The sequence below is a fragment of the Notolepis coatsorum genome, assembly GCF_963971535.1.
Source record: "Notolepis coatsorum genome assembly, chromosome: 19".
Lineage (NCBI taxonomy): Eukaryota > Metazoa > Chordata > Actinopteri > Aulopiformes > Paralepididae > Notolepis > Notolepis coatsorum.
The window spans coordinates 28,783,005-28,801,753 of record NC_140183.1 but is presented as its reverse complement, the minus strand read 5'-3'; the positions used below and the strand labels follow the sequence as shown (position 1 = coordinate 28,801,753).

Here is an 18,749-nt window from a genome sequence, read left to right as displayed (position 1 = left end):
TAGTTTTTATTGTGTTTTTATCATTATGTAATTATAATTACTAATGATGTTGTAATTAAAACACTTTTTGAAAATGTTCTTACCTTTATATTCATCCGTTTTAATTATTTATCTTGATGAACTGAAACTCGACACAGATGAAAATGAGGGCAACCTCAATTCGTTTTCGAGCAAGAAATAAAGGACTATGCACTATGGAACTTTTTCATGCAAAAATAATAATGATTGAGCAATCCAAATGACAAAGTTGGGCCGAGTTCATCTAATCAGACAATGTGGCACCTCAGTGCAGGTTGGTGCGTTGGTGTGGATGGGCCGTTTATGTGACATCATGCTGTGAGCTTTTTAACCCCCCCCCCAAATCCCTTGTCTTCCGCTGTGATCGATTGGGAGGGGTTGTGTTACAGCAAAAGTCGACTCCAGTTCTACTTTCTCATGGGACATTTTTTCGGCAACCCCATGTGGTAACAACTGTTTGAGCCCAATGTAACTACCCCCATTCAAAAGAAACAACTATCCCCATTCAAAAGAAACAACTATCCGCATTCAAACGAAGCAACTACCCCCATTCAAAAGAAACTGTTAGGGTTTGAAACCGACCTCAAACGCACGGCACAGACAGGTAGTTCACAGTTAGCCAAATACTAGGGCGTATTTATTTACAGAGTCAAAAAGGAGTCAAGTAACAATTTCCAAACAAAAAGGGAGACTGCCTTTGGCAGGGTTATCTGCGGCTCTACAGATCCTCTTGGTGTTGGAGGTGGGGAAACGGTGTTGACGCCGTAGCGGCTCTGCAGATACTCCCAGCTTCAACTCGAGATGGAAAAGGAGAGAGAGAGAGAGAGAGAGAGAGAGAGAGATCAATAACAGTCCCACATAACACAGAGGCAGTGCGGTTTCCTCCTCCCTTAGCTGAGTCCAGAACAAACAAAACGATATCTTCAGTGTTCTCCACAACACACAATTTAGCTGAGGGTCAGTGCAAACAAAAACGATAATCTTCAGTGTCTCTTCTAAACACACACTTCAGCTGAGTCCAGTGCAAGCAAAATGATAATCTTCAGTGTCTCCTTTAACACACAATTTAGCAGAGTCTAGTGCAAGCAAAAATGGAACTCTTCAGTGTTCTTCAAAACACACAAAACAGAATAGTCCAAAAAGGGGTTTGGTTCCAACTCACCCAGTGGTGCAGTCGTAATATGGGAACTGGTAACACGCCACGCCACGTGCACGCGCGCGCGGGTACGTGCATGTGCACAGAACTGATTTATACACACACACACACGCACGCACACACGCACACACACACAAGCGCATATACGTAAGTGCAATCTTTCTATCATACAAGCTCTTCTTGCTCTCTATTTGTGTGAATGTGCGCTTGGAAAGCTGGCGCGCAGCACAGATGCTTGATTCAATATCATAAGCAGGTAGACCCCCATCACGAATTCCGAGCCACATTAGTATTCACCTCCACTGCCTGTGTCACACAGAATGAAGGGGGAGATGCATTCAGATAGCCAACACCCAGACACTTAGTCTACCTGCGCTTTTTGTTATGTAAAACGGTGGCCGGGTACTTAGTCACAACGAATGGATACAGCGCATTTTTGTGTGCGCGTACACGAGAGTACACATCCATGCGTGATCGCGCGTACTTCTGCCTCAGTGATCTGGTAACACGGCGTGTAACCGCGTGTGACCACGACTGCACCACTGAACTCACCAAAGCGCAAAACGTAAAGCGGGTAAACGAGGCGCAGCTCCAAACGGGGGGACAAGGTTTTCACCAGCGGCAATCCACAGATGTCCTGGAGGGAAAGTAGACGAGGCACAGCAACGGGGAACAACAGGCAGAAGCAGAAGTATTCAAAACAGTAGTACTCAAAATGACCCGACATCGAATGACAGAAGGTCTGAGTATATGAAGCCTCTGGAGCGCTGATTGGAACACACATCAGGTGCGTGATGGTAATTGATACTTGACCTAGAAGTGTGCGTTCGGCAACGGGCCAATCCTCACAGAAACAACTACCCCCATTCAAAAGAAACAACTACTGTACCGCCAGGGCCGGACTGGGGAAATAATTCAGGCCAGGAAATATAGTGAGAAATATAGTCCCAGTCAGGCCACTTTTTAAGCAGGGGGGTCTGGGGGTCCCCCACCAGGAATTATTTTGTTACAAAGACTTAATTTCCTGCATTCTGGTGAAGGAATTTTAGAATGTTTACCCTTTAAATGCCAGTGTTTGTGATGGCATCACAAATTATTGTAAACAAATTTAATAAAAAAAATAAAACACAAATTTTAATATCTTCAATATATCAAATGCAAAGTGGATTTTTCTGGGGGGGATTATTACAGGCTAGTATGTCAATGATAGCAACAACACTGATTTCAATGGATTTCTTTTTTCTAATGTCAAATTGAAAAAAATACTCACAGTGTTTGTGATTTTGTTAAAAAATTATTGTTAAAAAACACACAAAAAGTGAAATATTTTCAATATATCAAATGCAAAGTAGATTTTTCTGGGGGGATTATTACAGGCTAGCATGTGTCAATGATTAGCAACAACTTTTTTTGTTTTTTGTAATGTCAGATTTAACAACAACTCTTTTCAGAAAAGTGGGAGTATTTCATTTTTAATCTGACATTACAAAAAAAAATAAAAAAAAATGGTTATGATCAGGGCTGAAGTTGAAGAAAATATTTTACTCTGTCACAGTGATCTCCTGGTTGTTCCCCACTTAGGTTATCTAACTATCACGCCACCGCAACTAGAAACACTGGCCTGGCCTGCTTCTAAGTTCAGTGACCTGACTGCACACAAAAAATATATATATAATTTAAATATTGCACAGGCCAGGCCACGGGAAAACTCCCGGTGCTCCCGATGGCCAGTCCGGGCCTGACTACCCCCATTCAAAAGAAGCAACTACCCCCATTCATATAGCATAACATGTGAATGACAACATTTTTAAACATTTGCCCAAAGTTACCTTGCTTGAAGAAAATATTTTTTGTTGCCGTTTTTTCCTCATCCTCCATGTTTAAACAAGGTACAGTTACCTATCATGGTAACAGGGTGCCACTTTTCCATAGTGCAGCTTTAATTGCAATCTTAGAAATTTGTGAATTACCCCTTTAAATATTCCAGAGCATGTATACTGTACGTGTTATACAGTAATTAATCATGTAGTTTTCCCCACCTCCCCTCTTCTTAAGAGCCAGAACCAAGGAGGAGGAGGAGAATGAGAAGAAGGAGGAGGAGAAGGAGAAGGAGGAGGAGAAGGAGGAGGACGATGACAGAAGGTGGAGGGTCTCCAGCAGGAAGGAAGTCCAGAGGAGGGAACAAGAGGAAGGGCGAGCGCATTCATCTTGTGAGGGGAGCGCAGGGATGTTTTCCTTCATGAGGATCTGGGGAGGAGGAGGTGGAGGAGGAGGAGGGGAGCGGAGGAGGAAGTCAATATCTCAGCCAACACAGATCAGATGGAGGAGAACATCATCATTATCATCATCATCATCATCATCATCATCATCATCATCATCACTACCACTCACGCCTCAGCTAACAGAATCTAAAAACTATATTGTATGAAGTTTCATTGTCATCATCATCATCATCATTAATAAAAAAAGTTTTTAAAATGGTAAATAGACTGCATTTATATATAAATATAAAGTTTGGAAGTTTGTGTTTGGTAGATTATTTCTCTGCTTATTCTGCTGTTGCTATTGACTCTTTGGTGGATTGGATGATTGAAGTCTATCAGTAACAAGGAAGAAACAAGACATATTGGCAATTTTACAATTTAACAAACAGTCAGGAGCCTCAGTAGCGTGCGGTGGAAGAACCATACACAGCCACAACAGCCTGGCACCTCCTCAGATATGGACCTCAATCGGACCTTCCTACGCTGAGCTATGGTCACCTACCCCCTACCAGTGGCAATCCCATATCTACAGTCTGGGACCGAACTCCATCCTCCAAGATGACAACGCTCACCCCACAGAGCAGGTTTATCAGAGACTACCTCCAGAATTTGGGAGTAGATAATGGAATGGCCTGGCAACAGTCCTGACCTCAACCCAATTGAACACTTGTGGGATCAGCTTAGGCTAGGGTGACCAACACACTGACTTGAGATTTGCGAAAAATACTGGTTGAGGAGTGGAATGCCATCCCACAGCAGTGTGTGACCACGCTGGTGTCCAGCATGAGGAGGTGCCAGGCTGTTGTGGCTGTGTATGGTTCTTCCACACGCTACTGAGGCTCCTGACTGTTTGTTAAATTAATAAATTGTAAAATTGACAATATGTCTGGTTTCTTCCTCGTTACTGATAGACTTCAATCATCCAATCCACCAAACAAGAGTCAATAGCAACAGCAGAATAAGCTGTTTGAATAAGATTTGTCACATTTTTCATGGGCGCAACCCACATACTCAGCTGTGCTGCTCATCCCACAAATGCACAGCATGTTCCTTACAAATGGGGCACCATTTAAAAAGGTAAATAAACAGGCTTTCCAACGGTATAAAATGTATTCCATTAAGCATTGTTACAACAGAGAAATAATCTACCAAACACAAATTTCCAAACTTTAGGTTTATATATCCAAATTGCTTTACAAAACTTATGTTTCACATTCACCCATTCACTAACACATTCACACACCAATGGTCGAGGGAACCATGTGAACAGTTAGGGGTTAAGTGTTTTGCTCTTGGACACGTCGACATGCTGCCAGGAGGAGCCAGAATCGAACAGGGAACCTTTTGATTACCAGACGACCACTCTACTCCCTGAGCCACTTGGGAGTGGAAATATTCCCTACCATAAGACAAACGGTGAAGCACAACTACACAAAAATCCAAAACAAAATCAAAGACGACCTTGATAGATGGGCAAAACTTAAAAACACAGTACAAGCACGGATATCAATAGTTAAGATGGATGTTCTACCTAAAATCAACTTCTTCTGTTCAATGCTACCGTTACCCCCTCCAGAGGGTTACTGGAAAAGATTACACTCCTCCACATACAAATTTATTTGGAATAACAAACCACCACGTATAAAAAGATCCACCGCACAGAGAAATAAAGCAGATGGTGGCATGGCATTTCCAGATTTTTTCCTATATTTTAAGGCGTACTCATTAAGTCCATTGACAACATGGTTTGACTCCCAAGCATTAGCATCCTGGAGAAAAATAGAAGAAAACATAGTAGCCCCACATAGACTGAAGGACATAGCATACACTAAACTACCAATCAAGCACTGTGAACGAAAATTTGGCCCCATAATTACTCATGCGATCCGGATATGGCGTGAATCACAAAAAAAAAATCCTAACCCACAAAAATGGCACAATCATACTCCCTTATTCAATAACAATGCTCTCTTAATTGGAAAACGACCTATAAGATTCCCTATATGGGAAGAGCAAGGCATACACTCATTAGGGGATGTTTTTAACAAACAGGGTTTTTGTAGTGACAAAGAAATACGCAAAAAATGTAATCTCACCAAGTCCACATGGCTTTTTCACAAACAGTTAGAGCTATGTTTGAAGTCTCACGGTGTTCCATTAGACAGACCAATTGAACACCACAGATACCACAAATTCTTCTACGCAAGAGAGACATCGAGAGGTTTTGTTTCAGAATTTTATCATCAATTACTAACGTCCTCGTATGAAACCCTCCAACTTGACTCGGTCTGGAGGAGGGATATACCAGACCTGGAAAATGACTTTGATTGGCAAGGAGCCTGGGCAAATGTCCGACTTACATCAAGGAACCCGGATCATCAACAAATCAATCTTAACTATATTCACAGGACATACTTGACTCCTATAAGACTGTGCCGAATGGGGCTTAAACAAGATTCCAAATGCACCCAATGTACAAATGGGGACGAAGGGACATTTATGCACATGTATTGGGACTGCTCACCAGTTAAGGCATTCTGGAAAGATGTGACCCAACAAATATCAAAACTCGTATCTTGGAATATACCTGTACACCCCTCGGTATTACTATTGAATGATGTTTTTGAGTTAGCAGTGAATCCACAGCTAAAGAGATTGGTTTTATCGGGTATCACAGTAGCCAAAAAGCTGATCGCATCACGCTGGTTTCAACCGGAAAAAATGTGCCGTAAAGTTTGGTTTCTTACATATCTCGATGTAATTTACCATGAAATATCTACAGCAAGAATTCTGGGTCTCAATGAATCCAAAATGTCAATGTGGTTAGAAGTGGTGGAGAGAATAAAAGCTAGCTTATAATGGTAGTGTCTGGTTAGGTGCGAGGGATAGTGGAGGTACTTCTCAAGGTGGGGTCCGGGAGGGGGGGGGTTCGAGCTGAACATATGTGTGTAGGTTTTTTTTTAGATAACAGGTATTATGGGTATATCTTATATAAGACAACTAACTAAAATGTGATCTCATTGGATGTGCCCTGACAATTAATGCTTGTATATCTTATCGTGTGTTGTCATGTTTGTTTATATGTTTGTTTAAAAAATAATAAAAAAATAAAATACAATAAATGTTTCTTTCTGTTGTAAATAAGTATGTACCATTTAAGAAGATTAGATCTAGTCCATGCCCCCCCCCCCCCCAAACTATCAACCTTAAGAAACAAAGCTTGGTCCTTTGCTAGATGTAGACGCACTAAAAAGGTGTCCCACACAACATTCCACTTAATGACCATGCACTTGCATTGAATGCACATACAACTATGTTTATGTTGTTCTCTAGAGTTAGAGGTACTGTATTGGTAGTGAAGACTTTCATATTTACACTGTACACGGTTCCAATATCGAGGTACAGAATATAAATACCTTGGTATCTGGATGACAAATTAACATTCAAATATCATAGACAAGATTGTGTTCGTTTTTTTGTATAGAAATAGAACTAACTTGCAGTGTAGAAAATGATTGATGAAGCTGTTGTTTTTCTGTGTTGTGGTGATGTGATTTATAGTAGGGATGCTCGATATTGGCTTTTTTACCGATACCGATATTCCGATATTGTCCAACTCTTAATTTCCGATACCGATATCAACCGATATATGCAGGGTTTCCCACCCCAAAAAACGGAATAATTTCAGGTAACTAATCATTTCATTGGATATATATAACAAATATTGTTATTGTTTTTTTCTTTTTTTTAAACCGATACCGATATTTTCCGATATCACATTTTACTGCCGATATCGGCCGATAATATCGGACATCCCTAATTTATAGGCATGCCTCTGCTTCTACTCTTAGGCCCTTGTTTATCATTCTGCTCTTAGGTTTACTACTGGTGAAGTTTGACTCATCATTGCATCCTGTATGTAGTTTGGGTGGTTTTCTGTCTGAGAGATGTGATAAGACATATGTACTTGTTGTATATGTTCAGAAATATATCATTTGGGCTCTACTTTATCGGGGATAATTCAGACACAATACACATGCAATTTAAAAACACACTTATTGGTAAGATGCACCATCAACAAAGACCTTGTTGACCCCTCTCCAGAAGGATGAACTTGTAGACATTTGGTTTTGAATGGGGTTCAGAGGCTCTAGTTGCTCTCACAATATGGAGAACCATGTAACGTTTAAATTAATGTAAAAAAAACATGACAATATCCTTAGGATTTGAGACTTAAGATTCATAGCTGCATCAGTGTTCTGAAGTGACAACATGAGAAGAGATTTTATATAAACAAAAAACAAGGGCAAAGCCACAGGTTTTATGGAACAAGCTTTTGCAAAATGTTTATTGTCACAAGTTCTAAGATGTCTAAAACGTCCTTAAAAGGAACAGAACCCAGAGGAACGTTGCTCATTCAAGTGATAGTTCTGATTTTTGGAACCCTAGCCCCATTTCTTACTTACCAATGATGATGATCAGTAGAGTCCTTTTCTCAGCACAACCAATGCGGTTCCTTAGTGTATACTACTATAGCTCTGGATAGTTAAGTCACAAACCAATACAAAGTCAATGGGGTCAAGCTCCTGTCTGTACAAGCCGACTTGAGACTCAGTGAAATACTTTGCTCTGTAGGAGTGGATTTCAATGATCCTTCTAAACAGTGAAACCTTATTCTCAAATCTGTAATTTGTCAGCTTTCAATATTGTTGTCACTTTGTCTGAAGAGGAGTCTGATGGCCTGTAACCAAGCAGTTGAAAGAGGCCTTCAGAGAAGTTCAGTGTTTTGACATATAATATACCCTTTAAGCCCAATAATATACCCGTTAAGCCCAGTAGGAAAAACAATGTAAATCTATTGGACTAAATGGATTTAAATAATTGACAGTTCTTCCTGTGGACAGTTCAGTCAGTATTTGTGAACATAAAGTACACCACTCTTATCTTAAAGCTAGAAATCAGCGCAAGAACCCTCCAAATCAGTGATGTCACTGGGATGTAAAATCTGGGGCTGATCCATGTGACTGGGGCTTTGACTTTGAGGCCATAAAATGTTTGTGCTCTTACACCCAAATTATTTATATCCTAGGATTGCTAGAAGATCTGAACCAGAATCTAATGAATTGAAGACTCACATTTCAAAAAAGCTCATGAATTGGCTGAGACATCAAAAGAACAAGATATACTAGCAAACAGATTTTCTTTTTTATTCAGTCAAATTAGCAAGTGGGTTTTAAATGGTATACCCTAATATAATTCTACCCAGAAGAGATGGAAGAAATGCAAGAAGATATCTTCAAAAGGCAATTGATAGCATTTATTGCATAATATAATACAACAGCCATTTAGAAGGTATTACATCAACACAATACAGCATTTAAAATAATAAAATATGTAGGCTGAATAACATTGAGACATTTGCTCTGCTCAGTCTTTGCTTTTAATAACATCGACATGGAGCCATAATACAACGCTTGCTATATTACAAAATGCTTTCATGTGGACATTTAAGAACACAACAACAAACCACACACAGCTACCATTGCAGTTGCTGTGTCAACCTGAGAAATTACATTGTTTTTGTTGTTAGTTTTGTATTGCTTCTGCTGTGGTAAATACTAAGAATATCGCTTGCTTATTCAACAGTGGTTAAATATATTTGAGGCACAAAAATAGTTATGCGTTTAAAATATCAAAAGCATTTTTTCAAAGTTCACTGGCATGATTGTCAGAATGTTTTCTCATTTTATTTTAATATACCAGCAAGAATAACCAGTTAGCCACACAACTTTTGAATTTGAATCCATTAGACTTAACTCAAGTTATAAAATATGATATATATATTGTGGTTCATCAGTCACACAAATTGAAGATGAACAAAAATGTTGTTTCATGATGTACATATTACATAGACAAAGTAACCTGGCTAACTGTGTAATATTGGAATTCCCCACAGATGTTCGACAGTTTTAGAACTGATATCTCAACAAAGTAGACCGAAATAAATGTTCACTTTGAGTGAAGGAATGTATAAGCTATGTTGCTTTTGCTATTAGGTACAGGTGGTGCAAATACTGGGGAAGGGAATTAAAACAACCACCTTTTAATGTGGGCTTGTGGGTATCTGAAGGCAATACAATAAAATGCACGTCAAAACAGAAGTCACATATTACTGATTTCACGCCAAAATTCATTCTAGTTTTAAGTAAACATGATCAAGTATCTCACAAAACCAGGAACAGAGCGCCTCCTGTGATGACATCATCAAGACGACCCCTGAAGCGTCTCCATTGACGGTGAATGGTAAGACTGAAATTGAAGGATACTGTATAATTTAAGTTAGTTACTCAATGTAATTGTATTTCACAGGGACATGGGTAGATCTCCAATTAATTGGCAATGGAGCAGCTCCATGTTTTGTCTCTTGATGACATTGCTTGAGCCTTGTTGAGGGTGGGATTTTCAATTAAACTTCAATACCAGCGTCACCCATTCTTAGAATTCACTATGTTCTTCCAGTGGCCCGGGACAGTTCAGTCAGTATTTGTGAACAAATAGGGCTCAGACTTTGTTTATGTCAGCCATATATACACACATGACAGTGAAATGTTAAATATGATTAAATTAATTGGCCAATAATTCTTAAAATGCATAAAGTGACACCTGAAGGAGGAATAAACCAGAGCCATTGAGGCAAGAACTACCAATGGGACAGCCAGAGGGATGGACAATAACAGCCAGAGGGATGGGCAATAACAGCCATTATATCGTTTGTAAATTAATATAGGAAAATGGGGTGTATTTGCTTACGAGGAAAGGATTATGAGAGAGAAACACTTATTTTCTATTGACATCATAAGTGGCCCAGACTATGCAAATAAGCAATAAGCAGTCTCAGCAATATCCTTCATTCAATTACCGGTATATTACCAAACCAAACAAGTGTACAATTTACTTCACCAGAAATCTTGTCCAGTATCTAGCTTCTCATCCCCAGGTTACATGCACACATCTGTCATTACAGAGAAACATTTATAAACCAAGAATACAAGTAAATGAGAAATGTCACTGCTTTTGGTACATGGGTCCTGTGTCATTCTTACCATGGCAAGAATGAATACATCAGATAAGTCATTTGCCATCCATTTCAAATGATTAATTAAAGCAAATGAAAGATATTAATATAATAAGATAATTTCAAATATATTGGGTAGCCGTTTTATGCCGATTCATCACTGGTGGGCTTTCAGTGTAACTTGCCTTAAAATCACAACTCATATAGGCCTACTTGATCAAATACTACGTTATTTCCTGTCCATAAATAAAGAACTATCCTGTCATAATCGATTGTCTAAAGACAACGCTCTTCTTCAGAAGGCTCGATTATGGCGGACTAAAAAGCTATAAGACACAAAAACACAAGGTTTACTGTCCAGGGGACTTTACAGGCCAGTCCCAAAAACACACGGTTTACTAGGGGATTGTACAGGCTAGTCTCCAAAGAAAAAAACATAAGGCACAGACATGGCTTGGAGATACATGACAAACAATGCGTTTCGCCTGAAAGGCCTCCTCACTTTTCCCTTTTGTTAAGACTTCTTGCGACTAATAAGCTACTCTGCAGCTTAGCCAAAACGTCTATAAGATTGATTCAACCCGAAGCAGGTCCGTTCAGAACATCGGTCAGCTACATTAACGAGACTGAGGTTTAAGTCCTACCATGGTAAGAATGGTAAGGGACCCACATGTGCAAACAGCCGTATAGATTCAATACAAAACATACATCTCTGAAATCTATAGTCGACAATAAATAGCTCAGCATTAGCTGGACAGTTCAATTATCACATCACTCGATATCTCGAACTCTATTCATTCACAAACAATATTTCAACTGTGGTGACCTAGCAGGGAAAAAGAGCTGAAACATTTCCTTCATGAAACATGTTGCAAAAATATATTGACTGCTGATCTAAAGCAGAAGTATATTGCTGATTTAGAAAAAGAAACAAGAGTTTGTTGTCATTATGGAGACAGTGGAGTTCAAGTACATAAAGCATACAACATGGCGGACATTTAACTCAGTCACGCTCGAAAAAAAACATTAAGACTTAATTTTTCAGGTTTTGTCAGAGCATGCATGTAACAAGCTTGTAGTTTAAAAACCAACAAATAAATGTTCATTGTTTTCATAAGAGGTGGAAATTGTGTAAAACAAATAAAATGTGCGCTGTGCCAGTGGAAGAGAAAGGTCTGGCTGAGGCTTTTGTCAAGTAGTGGGGGGAATATTTTAAAGGAAAACACCAACATTTTGGAAAATTTGCCTATTTGCCATCTACCCTGGAGTTAGACAAGCAGATACATACCATTTTCTTCTTCGTGTATGCATTCAGAGTAGGGAACACCCGCACCGTTTTCTGAAGGATACGGCCATCCCATGGCTAAGAATAGAATAGATCTTTATTGTCATTGTTACAACGAAATTTAAAAAAAAGCTAGGCTAATGGTGCGGGTGTTCCCTACTGAATGAATGCACAGAGAAGAAAAGGGTATGCATCTGCTCGTCTAACTTTAGATGGCAAATAAGCGAATTTACCAAAAAGTTGGTGTGTTCCTTAAGAGTGTTCTTATTCTTCAACCAATCACCATCTAGAGTAGCATTCAAAACCAAGCTACCCACAAGGACAAACCGTAGATTTGGCAATATGAAAAGAGATATAAAAAAATATATAATGATATTCAGAAGGATCTGCTTAGGTATAGAAAATCCCATTCGATTATCCAATTGATGTTCATCTCACTCGACTGCATGATATTAAGAAGCATGATATGGTACAGAATGAAACTTTCAATTTACATTTATAATATTTCACAAATCATATATAATTAATTTAGACAACAAATTGTACAAGTAGTAATGTGAACAAGTAGTGGATGTGGTTGAGAGATGGAGGGGGCTAAACGGACTGTCCATCAGCAGCTGAAGTCACTAGTCACATGGGCTACAGCAATGCAGTGGTTAAGGAGTTAATAATAATTCAATATAGTCATTCATCCTCTTTCAGTAGGATCATATCATAAATGTCTGAATTAATGATAAGCACAAATTAATTAAAATGTCTTACAATATGGAGATAAATATTTACAGATCATCAATTGGGATTATTGAACATGATTTTGCATATGTAAGTAGATATCACATAACTATTTTTAATTACTGGGATATTAGAATTACTGGGATATTAAAGTCTATGTCGCCCAGCCCCAGTAGTGGTTTGTAAAAATCAAAAAGGCAGGTAAATTTGCCAATTTCGAGACGGCCGTCATGTGAGAGGCAAAAATTAAGATCATAGCTACAGTAAGGTGCTTCCAGGAGGTGGTCAGTCCAACCTAAGGCACATGGGAACGTATTAGCGCCAAGGTTAAGGTAAATTCAGTTTCACTTCAATTCAATTAAGTAAATAGAAACTATACAATTAACTGGCTAATGAAGAGTATTGAGCCCTTATCCCTAGATCATCTAGAAATATACTCTATGAAATTACTAGATTGGACTGAATTGAAAGCAAATTCCATTCTTTGTGCAAAGGTACATGGGAATGTGATGGTGCAACCGTGCAAGGCACTGGAAATATGTTGAATCAGTCGACAAGATCTGGGGAAGGGATCAGGTTGAAAAAGAGTCCCTTTCAGGACCGTCCACTCAAACCTTAAAATATTTTTTTTTAACACAGCAGGCTACTCGGTGGTTCCTCGAGTGCGCCATGTCAGTCTTTGATTTTCTAAAACACCCTTAAAAAAAAAAAAAAAAAAAAGGCATTAAAATTAATTGTTTACCAAAACACTACACCTTATGTAGTCACCTTTTCTAACTCTCAACTCTTGAGTACTTCAGATAATTGGCCAGCTTTTAGGTTTAAAATAGACCTCATCTCGGCACTCGTTTTAGTGGGATGTACACACAAGTCTCAAGGGATATAATTTCAAGACTCCCATTTCCAGTCATCCTGTATATTTTACGCACCCCCCCCCCCCCCCCCCCCCCCCGCCCCCCCTGAACAAAGTCTTCAATGCGTGCGTGTCTGTATGAGGAAAGAACTCATTCCGCCCCAGAAGCTGCCGGGTTGAGGACCTCGTGTTCCGCCGGCTGTGCCGTGCCGTTGCCGACTCCTGGCTTGCTGCCCTGTTTGAAAGGAAGACCATTGTTCTTCACAAACAGCCCTGCGTCCAAGGCGAACGCCACGGAGGACAGGAATCCAAACGCCTGGAGGAAAATAAATACATTACGCAATCGCTGAAACAGTCTAGGCACCCGTTCTCCTTGTGAAAACACACACAAGGCCAGGATTGTCTTAGGAAAAGAGTAGAGTTTAAATAAATATAGTTTTTCCACAACATGGGAGCTTCCGCACCAATTGAAAAACAGTTCAACATTATGGGAAATGCACTTACCATCTTCAGAGTCAGACAAGATCGATACCAATTTCCTCTCTATGCGTTCAGTAAGGTAGCCTAGCACACATGAATGGAAGTGAATACGGACCACTAGCCTAGTTTAAAACTCCGGGAGAGGCGTTTTTGGCCAACAGCTAGGATAGTTAGACTGTATCCGCTTCCATTCATTTGTGCCAAGCTAGGCTAGCTTGCAGGCGGATAGCTTTCTACTGAACGCACAGAGGAAATTGGCATGGATCTTCTTGTGCAACTCTGGAGAAGATGGGAAGCACATTTTCCATAATGTTGCAATGTTCCTATAATGCATATAGACAGGTGTTCTGAAGAGAACCAGCAATAACATGTTTGGCCGGGATGCAGAGAGGTTGCATATACATCACGCAACAACGCTGAACAGAACCACCAGATGACTGGGTAGTGATGTGAGTGAGGGAAGCAAGGCTTGCATCATTGCAGTCATGCCAAAACCTTCCATCTCCAAAAAGAAAACTTTCCAGAACTGAAAAACCCCACTTATTTTCACATTGAGGACCAATGTGTTTTTGAACGTCTACAATGGGGGTTTAAATAGATTTCATATGCCCTGGGATCACAAAACACAACCTCATAAAACACTAGCGAAGTATAAAAAAAAAATATATATATATATATATATATATAATAGAGTTTAATACAAGAGCAGCAAAATGCTAAAGGGGATAATAGATGGAAAATAAATGGCAGTATTGTGCAAAACAACAAGCAAGGAGTTTGGGGGGAGAGGGAGGGGGGCAAAAATACAATCAAGTGGAGTTCTAAACAGAGACATATATACAAATATTGGGAGAGTTAGACAATTATTTAGCTGGTAATATTTCCTACACATTATTTAGCACACATCGTTCCTCACATTTATATTGTCAATAGGGAATTTTTACGAGGAAAGCGACATGCGAATCACCAGTTCAAGAGACGGGTGCAATGATGCTCGATAACAATTTACTTTTATCCAAAGCTACTTACAGATTGTGAACAACATATCATCAGGAGGGGTACATCTCTGGCAGCTAAGGGTCAGTGGCATTGTTCGTCAAATAATATCGAGCTTGAGTGCACAGTAGTATAGACATATTAGCAAGATAGGTAGTAGTATAAGAATAGTAGCATAGTATTAGGGTACAATACTCATTGGATCTACACAAATGACCCATTTTGGATTCAAAATGGCAGGAAAAGGTGACAAGTTTGCATCCCCACAAACGCATGTCGTCTTACCACTGCGGACTGCTCCAGGGAACTTGCACCGTTATCCGCGGCAAAGGCAATGGAGGCGATAAGGAACAGGGCTGCGATCAGAGCAGTGTAGACAAAATCCTGGAAGGGGGGGGGGGGGGGGGGGGGGCAATGGGGCATACGGAAATACATCATCAGCAAACCAGCAAGTGGTTCTCACAGACGTCTTGTGTTTGACCTCAGCAGCATACCACAGAGACCAGCAGTGTCAGTGGGAGTGAGAGTGCCAAGGAAAGAGGTAGAATATAGAGAACAAAGCAAATTATTAAATTAGGATTCTTGATTGAATTTAAGGTAGGTATGCACCAACAGAATGAGATATCTGGCAGATACCGGTCTTAAATTGGTAATCCGAGAATTGATTTGATAATGTAACGACAGTAAGAAAACAATACATAGTGCAGCCCTATATCAGAGCATCCTCATTTTTACACATTTACCATTCCTGCATAATTCCATATACACATACAATACATGGACTGTCTTTTTTGTGCAACCTACCCCTTTGCACTGATGAGTAGCACCGATACTTTATACAATGACAACACTTTCCTATTCTAATTTCCCAGAGCTTAATTTCTTGATGGTATTTAGGTTGTGTTTCTTTGATATAGGCCTATATACTGGTGATGCTTAGGAAATATCACGGTCAACTAGGCTGCATCACTCTATACATCTGACAATAAGTATCGCAACGTGTCAAATGGAACAACCCCCCTGGTCATTTGTGCATCAAACATGCATTTAGAGATTCTGTTGTGCAACTCCCAAACATTAAAGACATGGAAATGATCTAATAGATTGTCCATACCTGCATAGGAACCTTGACACAAAGACATGTGCAATGTGCACAAACACACAAAACGTACCAAGGTGGGCCAGCAGTTGATGCCAACTTTCCTGTGCAACGTGGTGGCGAGGAGGACAAGGAGGAGGAGTGTGAAGAGGAAAGCTGTGCAGCTGACAAACTCAAAGAAGTAGAGGGGGACACAGCTCATACAGTTGGACACCACCTCTTCCAGGATGAAGGCCACGAAGGACAGAAGCTGAGAGAGAAAGACGACAAACAAGACAAACGTCTTTCTCTGGTCTGCATCCCCTTAACAATTGTGTGTATTGAGCCGTACTGTATTGTACCCATGCTGCAATCTGTTAAATAAAGTTCTCATTCATTCATTCATTCATTCACACCATCACCCACTTACAAGCATTCACCACCAGGTGGCACTGTTGTCTTAAACACTGCATTATGGTGCTTCAAGAGAATGTTCAGGAGTTTTAGAATAATTAAATGTTCATTGTACAGCACAAGGAAGAGAAGTTGGAACTAAGTAGAGGCCCTCACTACCATATCTGATTTTAAAGTTCAAATTAAGAGCATTTTAAAGAATGAGATGGGAGAATGTCGATGCTTCACTGCATAATGTGGTGTTATATTTTATATTTGACATTCTCTCCCCAGCAACCTCCTGCAAAGCCTCACCTTCCATCCTATTTCTACCTTTTTACCCTACCCTCCAATCTCTCCCAATCCCATTCAATCTTGTTTGCTGCAGCTCAAATGTATCCTCTTGCCCCACTTTGCCTTTTATGTCTCCATCTGTGTTTTGTGTATTTTGTATGTTTGTTTTTGTTTTGCTGCCTTTTTGGCCAGGTCTTGGTCGAAAAGAGATCATTGATCTCAAGTGACTACCTGGTAAAATAAAGGTTAAAAAAATATATATATATATATTAGAGGTGGGCATAGATTATTTTTTTTAATCTAGATTAATCTATCTGCAATCCTGGATTTAATCTAGATTAAAATGGCTAAAAAAAAAAAAAAAAAAAAAAACCTGCCGAAGGCATTCAAAATATGTGTGTTCTACCCAAATAATGACCAGAAGTAAGTCCTTACTTTTTCTTTCCTCCTTATGTTTCTCAGGCCAGGTGGCCCATTACACCATGAGCCCATCTCCCGTTTCCAAAATGCATTACAGACTGTTTGAAAAAGCTGTTTTGCTATGATAATTGGTAATGAAATATCAAAATAATGTTCAATAAGATGTACTTGTGTTTAATAAGTTGTTTTATTCAGAAGTTAAACACAAATAAATAATATTACCAGTACAGTACAGTATCTAGCACTCTCAGGAGCAAAACAGAAAGAATCATTTCAAACTTGAACTATGTGACATGGCTTGAATCAACTGCTCCAGTGGAGTTGCTCAGTGGCCAATGGTGTCAACTGTGGTTGTACTGGGCAGCTCCCAGGTGTGAATGGAACTGTGTGAATGTGAAGCAGGGCGTTCCTGAAAAAGAGCATCTGTGCTCAGCGAACCTACCCTGGGTAAATAAAGGTAAAAAAAAAAGAAAAAATGTAATTTTTTTTTTTTTAGATTTTTTTAGATTTTTTTAGATTAATGCGTTAATTATATTATCGCACGATACTAGTATAACGGCCCAGCTCTAATATATATATATATATATAAAATGAAGCTACAGAGTTATGCTAATGTTTATGTACAGTATTATGTACAGTGATTAGTGATGCACCGATGTGAAAATTGTGGCCGATACCGATAACCGATATTAATATTGCTGTTCTGGCCGATACCGATATTTACCGATGTCGATATCTCTGTATAGAAAACACTTTATGATAATCAAATAAAGAGCTATTTTCCAAAACGCACACTTTTTTTTTTACTTTTGTAACTTATTTTCAGAAATTACTGATATTTTGAAACTATTTAAGGCCAAAACATGTAAACATAATTTTTTATTTTTTTTTTAATATCGGCCCCATCTTGATATCGGACCGATACCGATGTGTAAAAAAACTGCCATATCGGCGGCCGATATATCGTGCATCACTAACAGTGATGAAAGTATAAATACACTACGGTAGTAAGCCAAGCCATACTGGCCACAGTGGCCAGTGATGGTATATATACAAATATACTGTATAAACAGGAATATACGCTGAAATATAGATAAATATATACAGTATTATTGTAAATGGCTATCATACAGTATTGTATGGGTAGACTATAGGTTGGGGTAGGTAGTGAAGTCAGTGGATGGGTATAAACATGAGTATAGGCAACAGTGTTCAGATTGTAGTAGTTTATCCTATTAATAACGAATATTCATAAACCTTTCACACATGTGCATTGGTTTTAGAGAAATTGGGCTTCCTCTTAAGGGGCATTTCCCATATTTACCTGAATCCTATGGTTCTGTTGCGAGGAGGACATGTGATAATCAGAAATGTAACTCACCAACGTGTCGCGAGAACTCCAGTCATCCAGAGAAACTCCACCAGATGACCTCTAATGAACTACATATGCCATTTCCTCAAAAATGTATCCATCTTTCCTCCAGTTGGGTTAAGTTTTATGTCTGATCATCACATGTCCTCATCACAACGGAACGATGATTCAGGTCAAATAAAGAAATCAGCACAATGCCAGAGCAAGTCCATGTGGAACGACACCGTTTGTCTAAATTGCATAGACCTTTTTTTAACAGGAACACACTGCCTGTGTGAAAACGTTGTGAAGTTCTCAAGTGGGGGCTTTATTGGTGATCAATAAGATCCTCAA

The 18,749-nt window shown here is 39.3% G+C and overlaps 1 protein-coding gene across 1 annotated transcript in view; it reads right to left on the bottom strand.

Moving 5' to 3' along the window:
- Nucleotides 1-13,504: 13,504 nt before the first annotated feature.
- cmtm6 (CKLF-like MARVEL transmembrane domain containing 6) overlaps nucleotides 13,505-18,749 on the bottom strand; it is a 32,529-nt gene continuing 27,284 nt past the window's right edge. The window contains exons 3-5 of the mRNA XM_084336303.1: nucleotides 16,032-16,208; nucleotides 15,145-15,243; nucleotides 13,505-13,699 (exon numbers count right to left, since the gene is read on the bottom strand). Of these exons, the coding sequence (XP_084192429.1) occupies nucleotides 13,535-13,699; nucleotides 15,145-15,243; nucleotides 16,032-16,208 (441 nt within the window). The 3' untranslated portion in view covers nucleotides 13,505-13,534. The remainder of the gene's footprint in view (nucleotides 13,700-15,144; nucleotides 15,244-16,031; nucleotides 16,209-18,749) is intronic.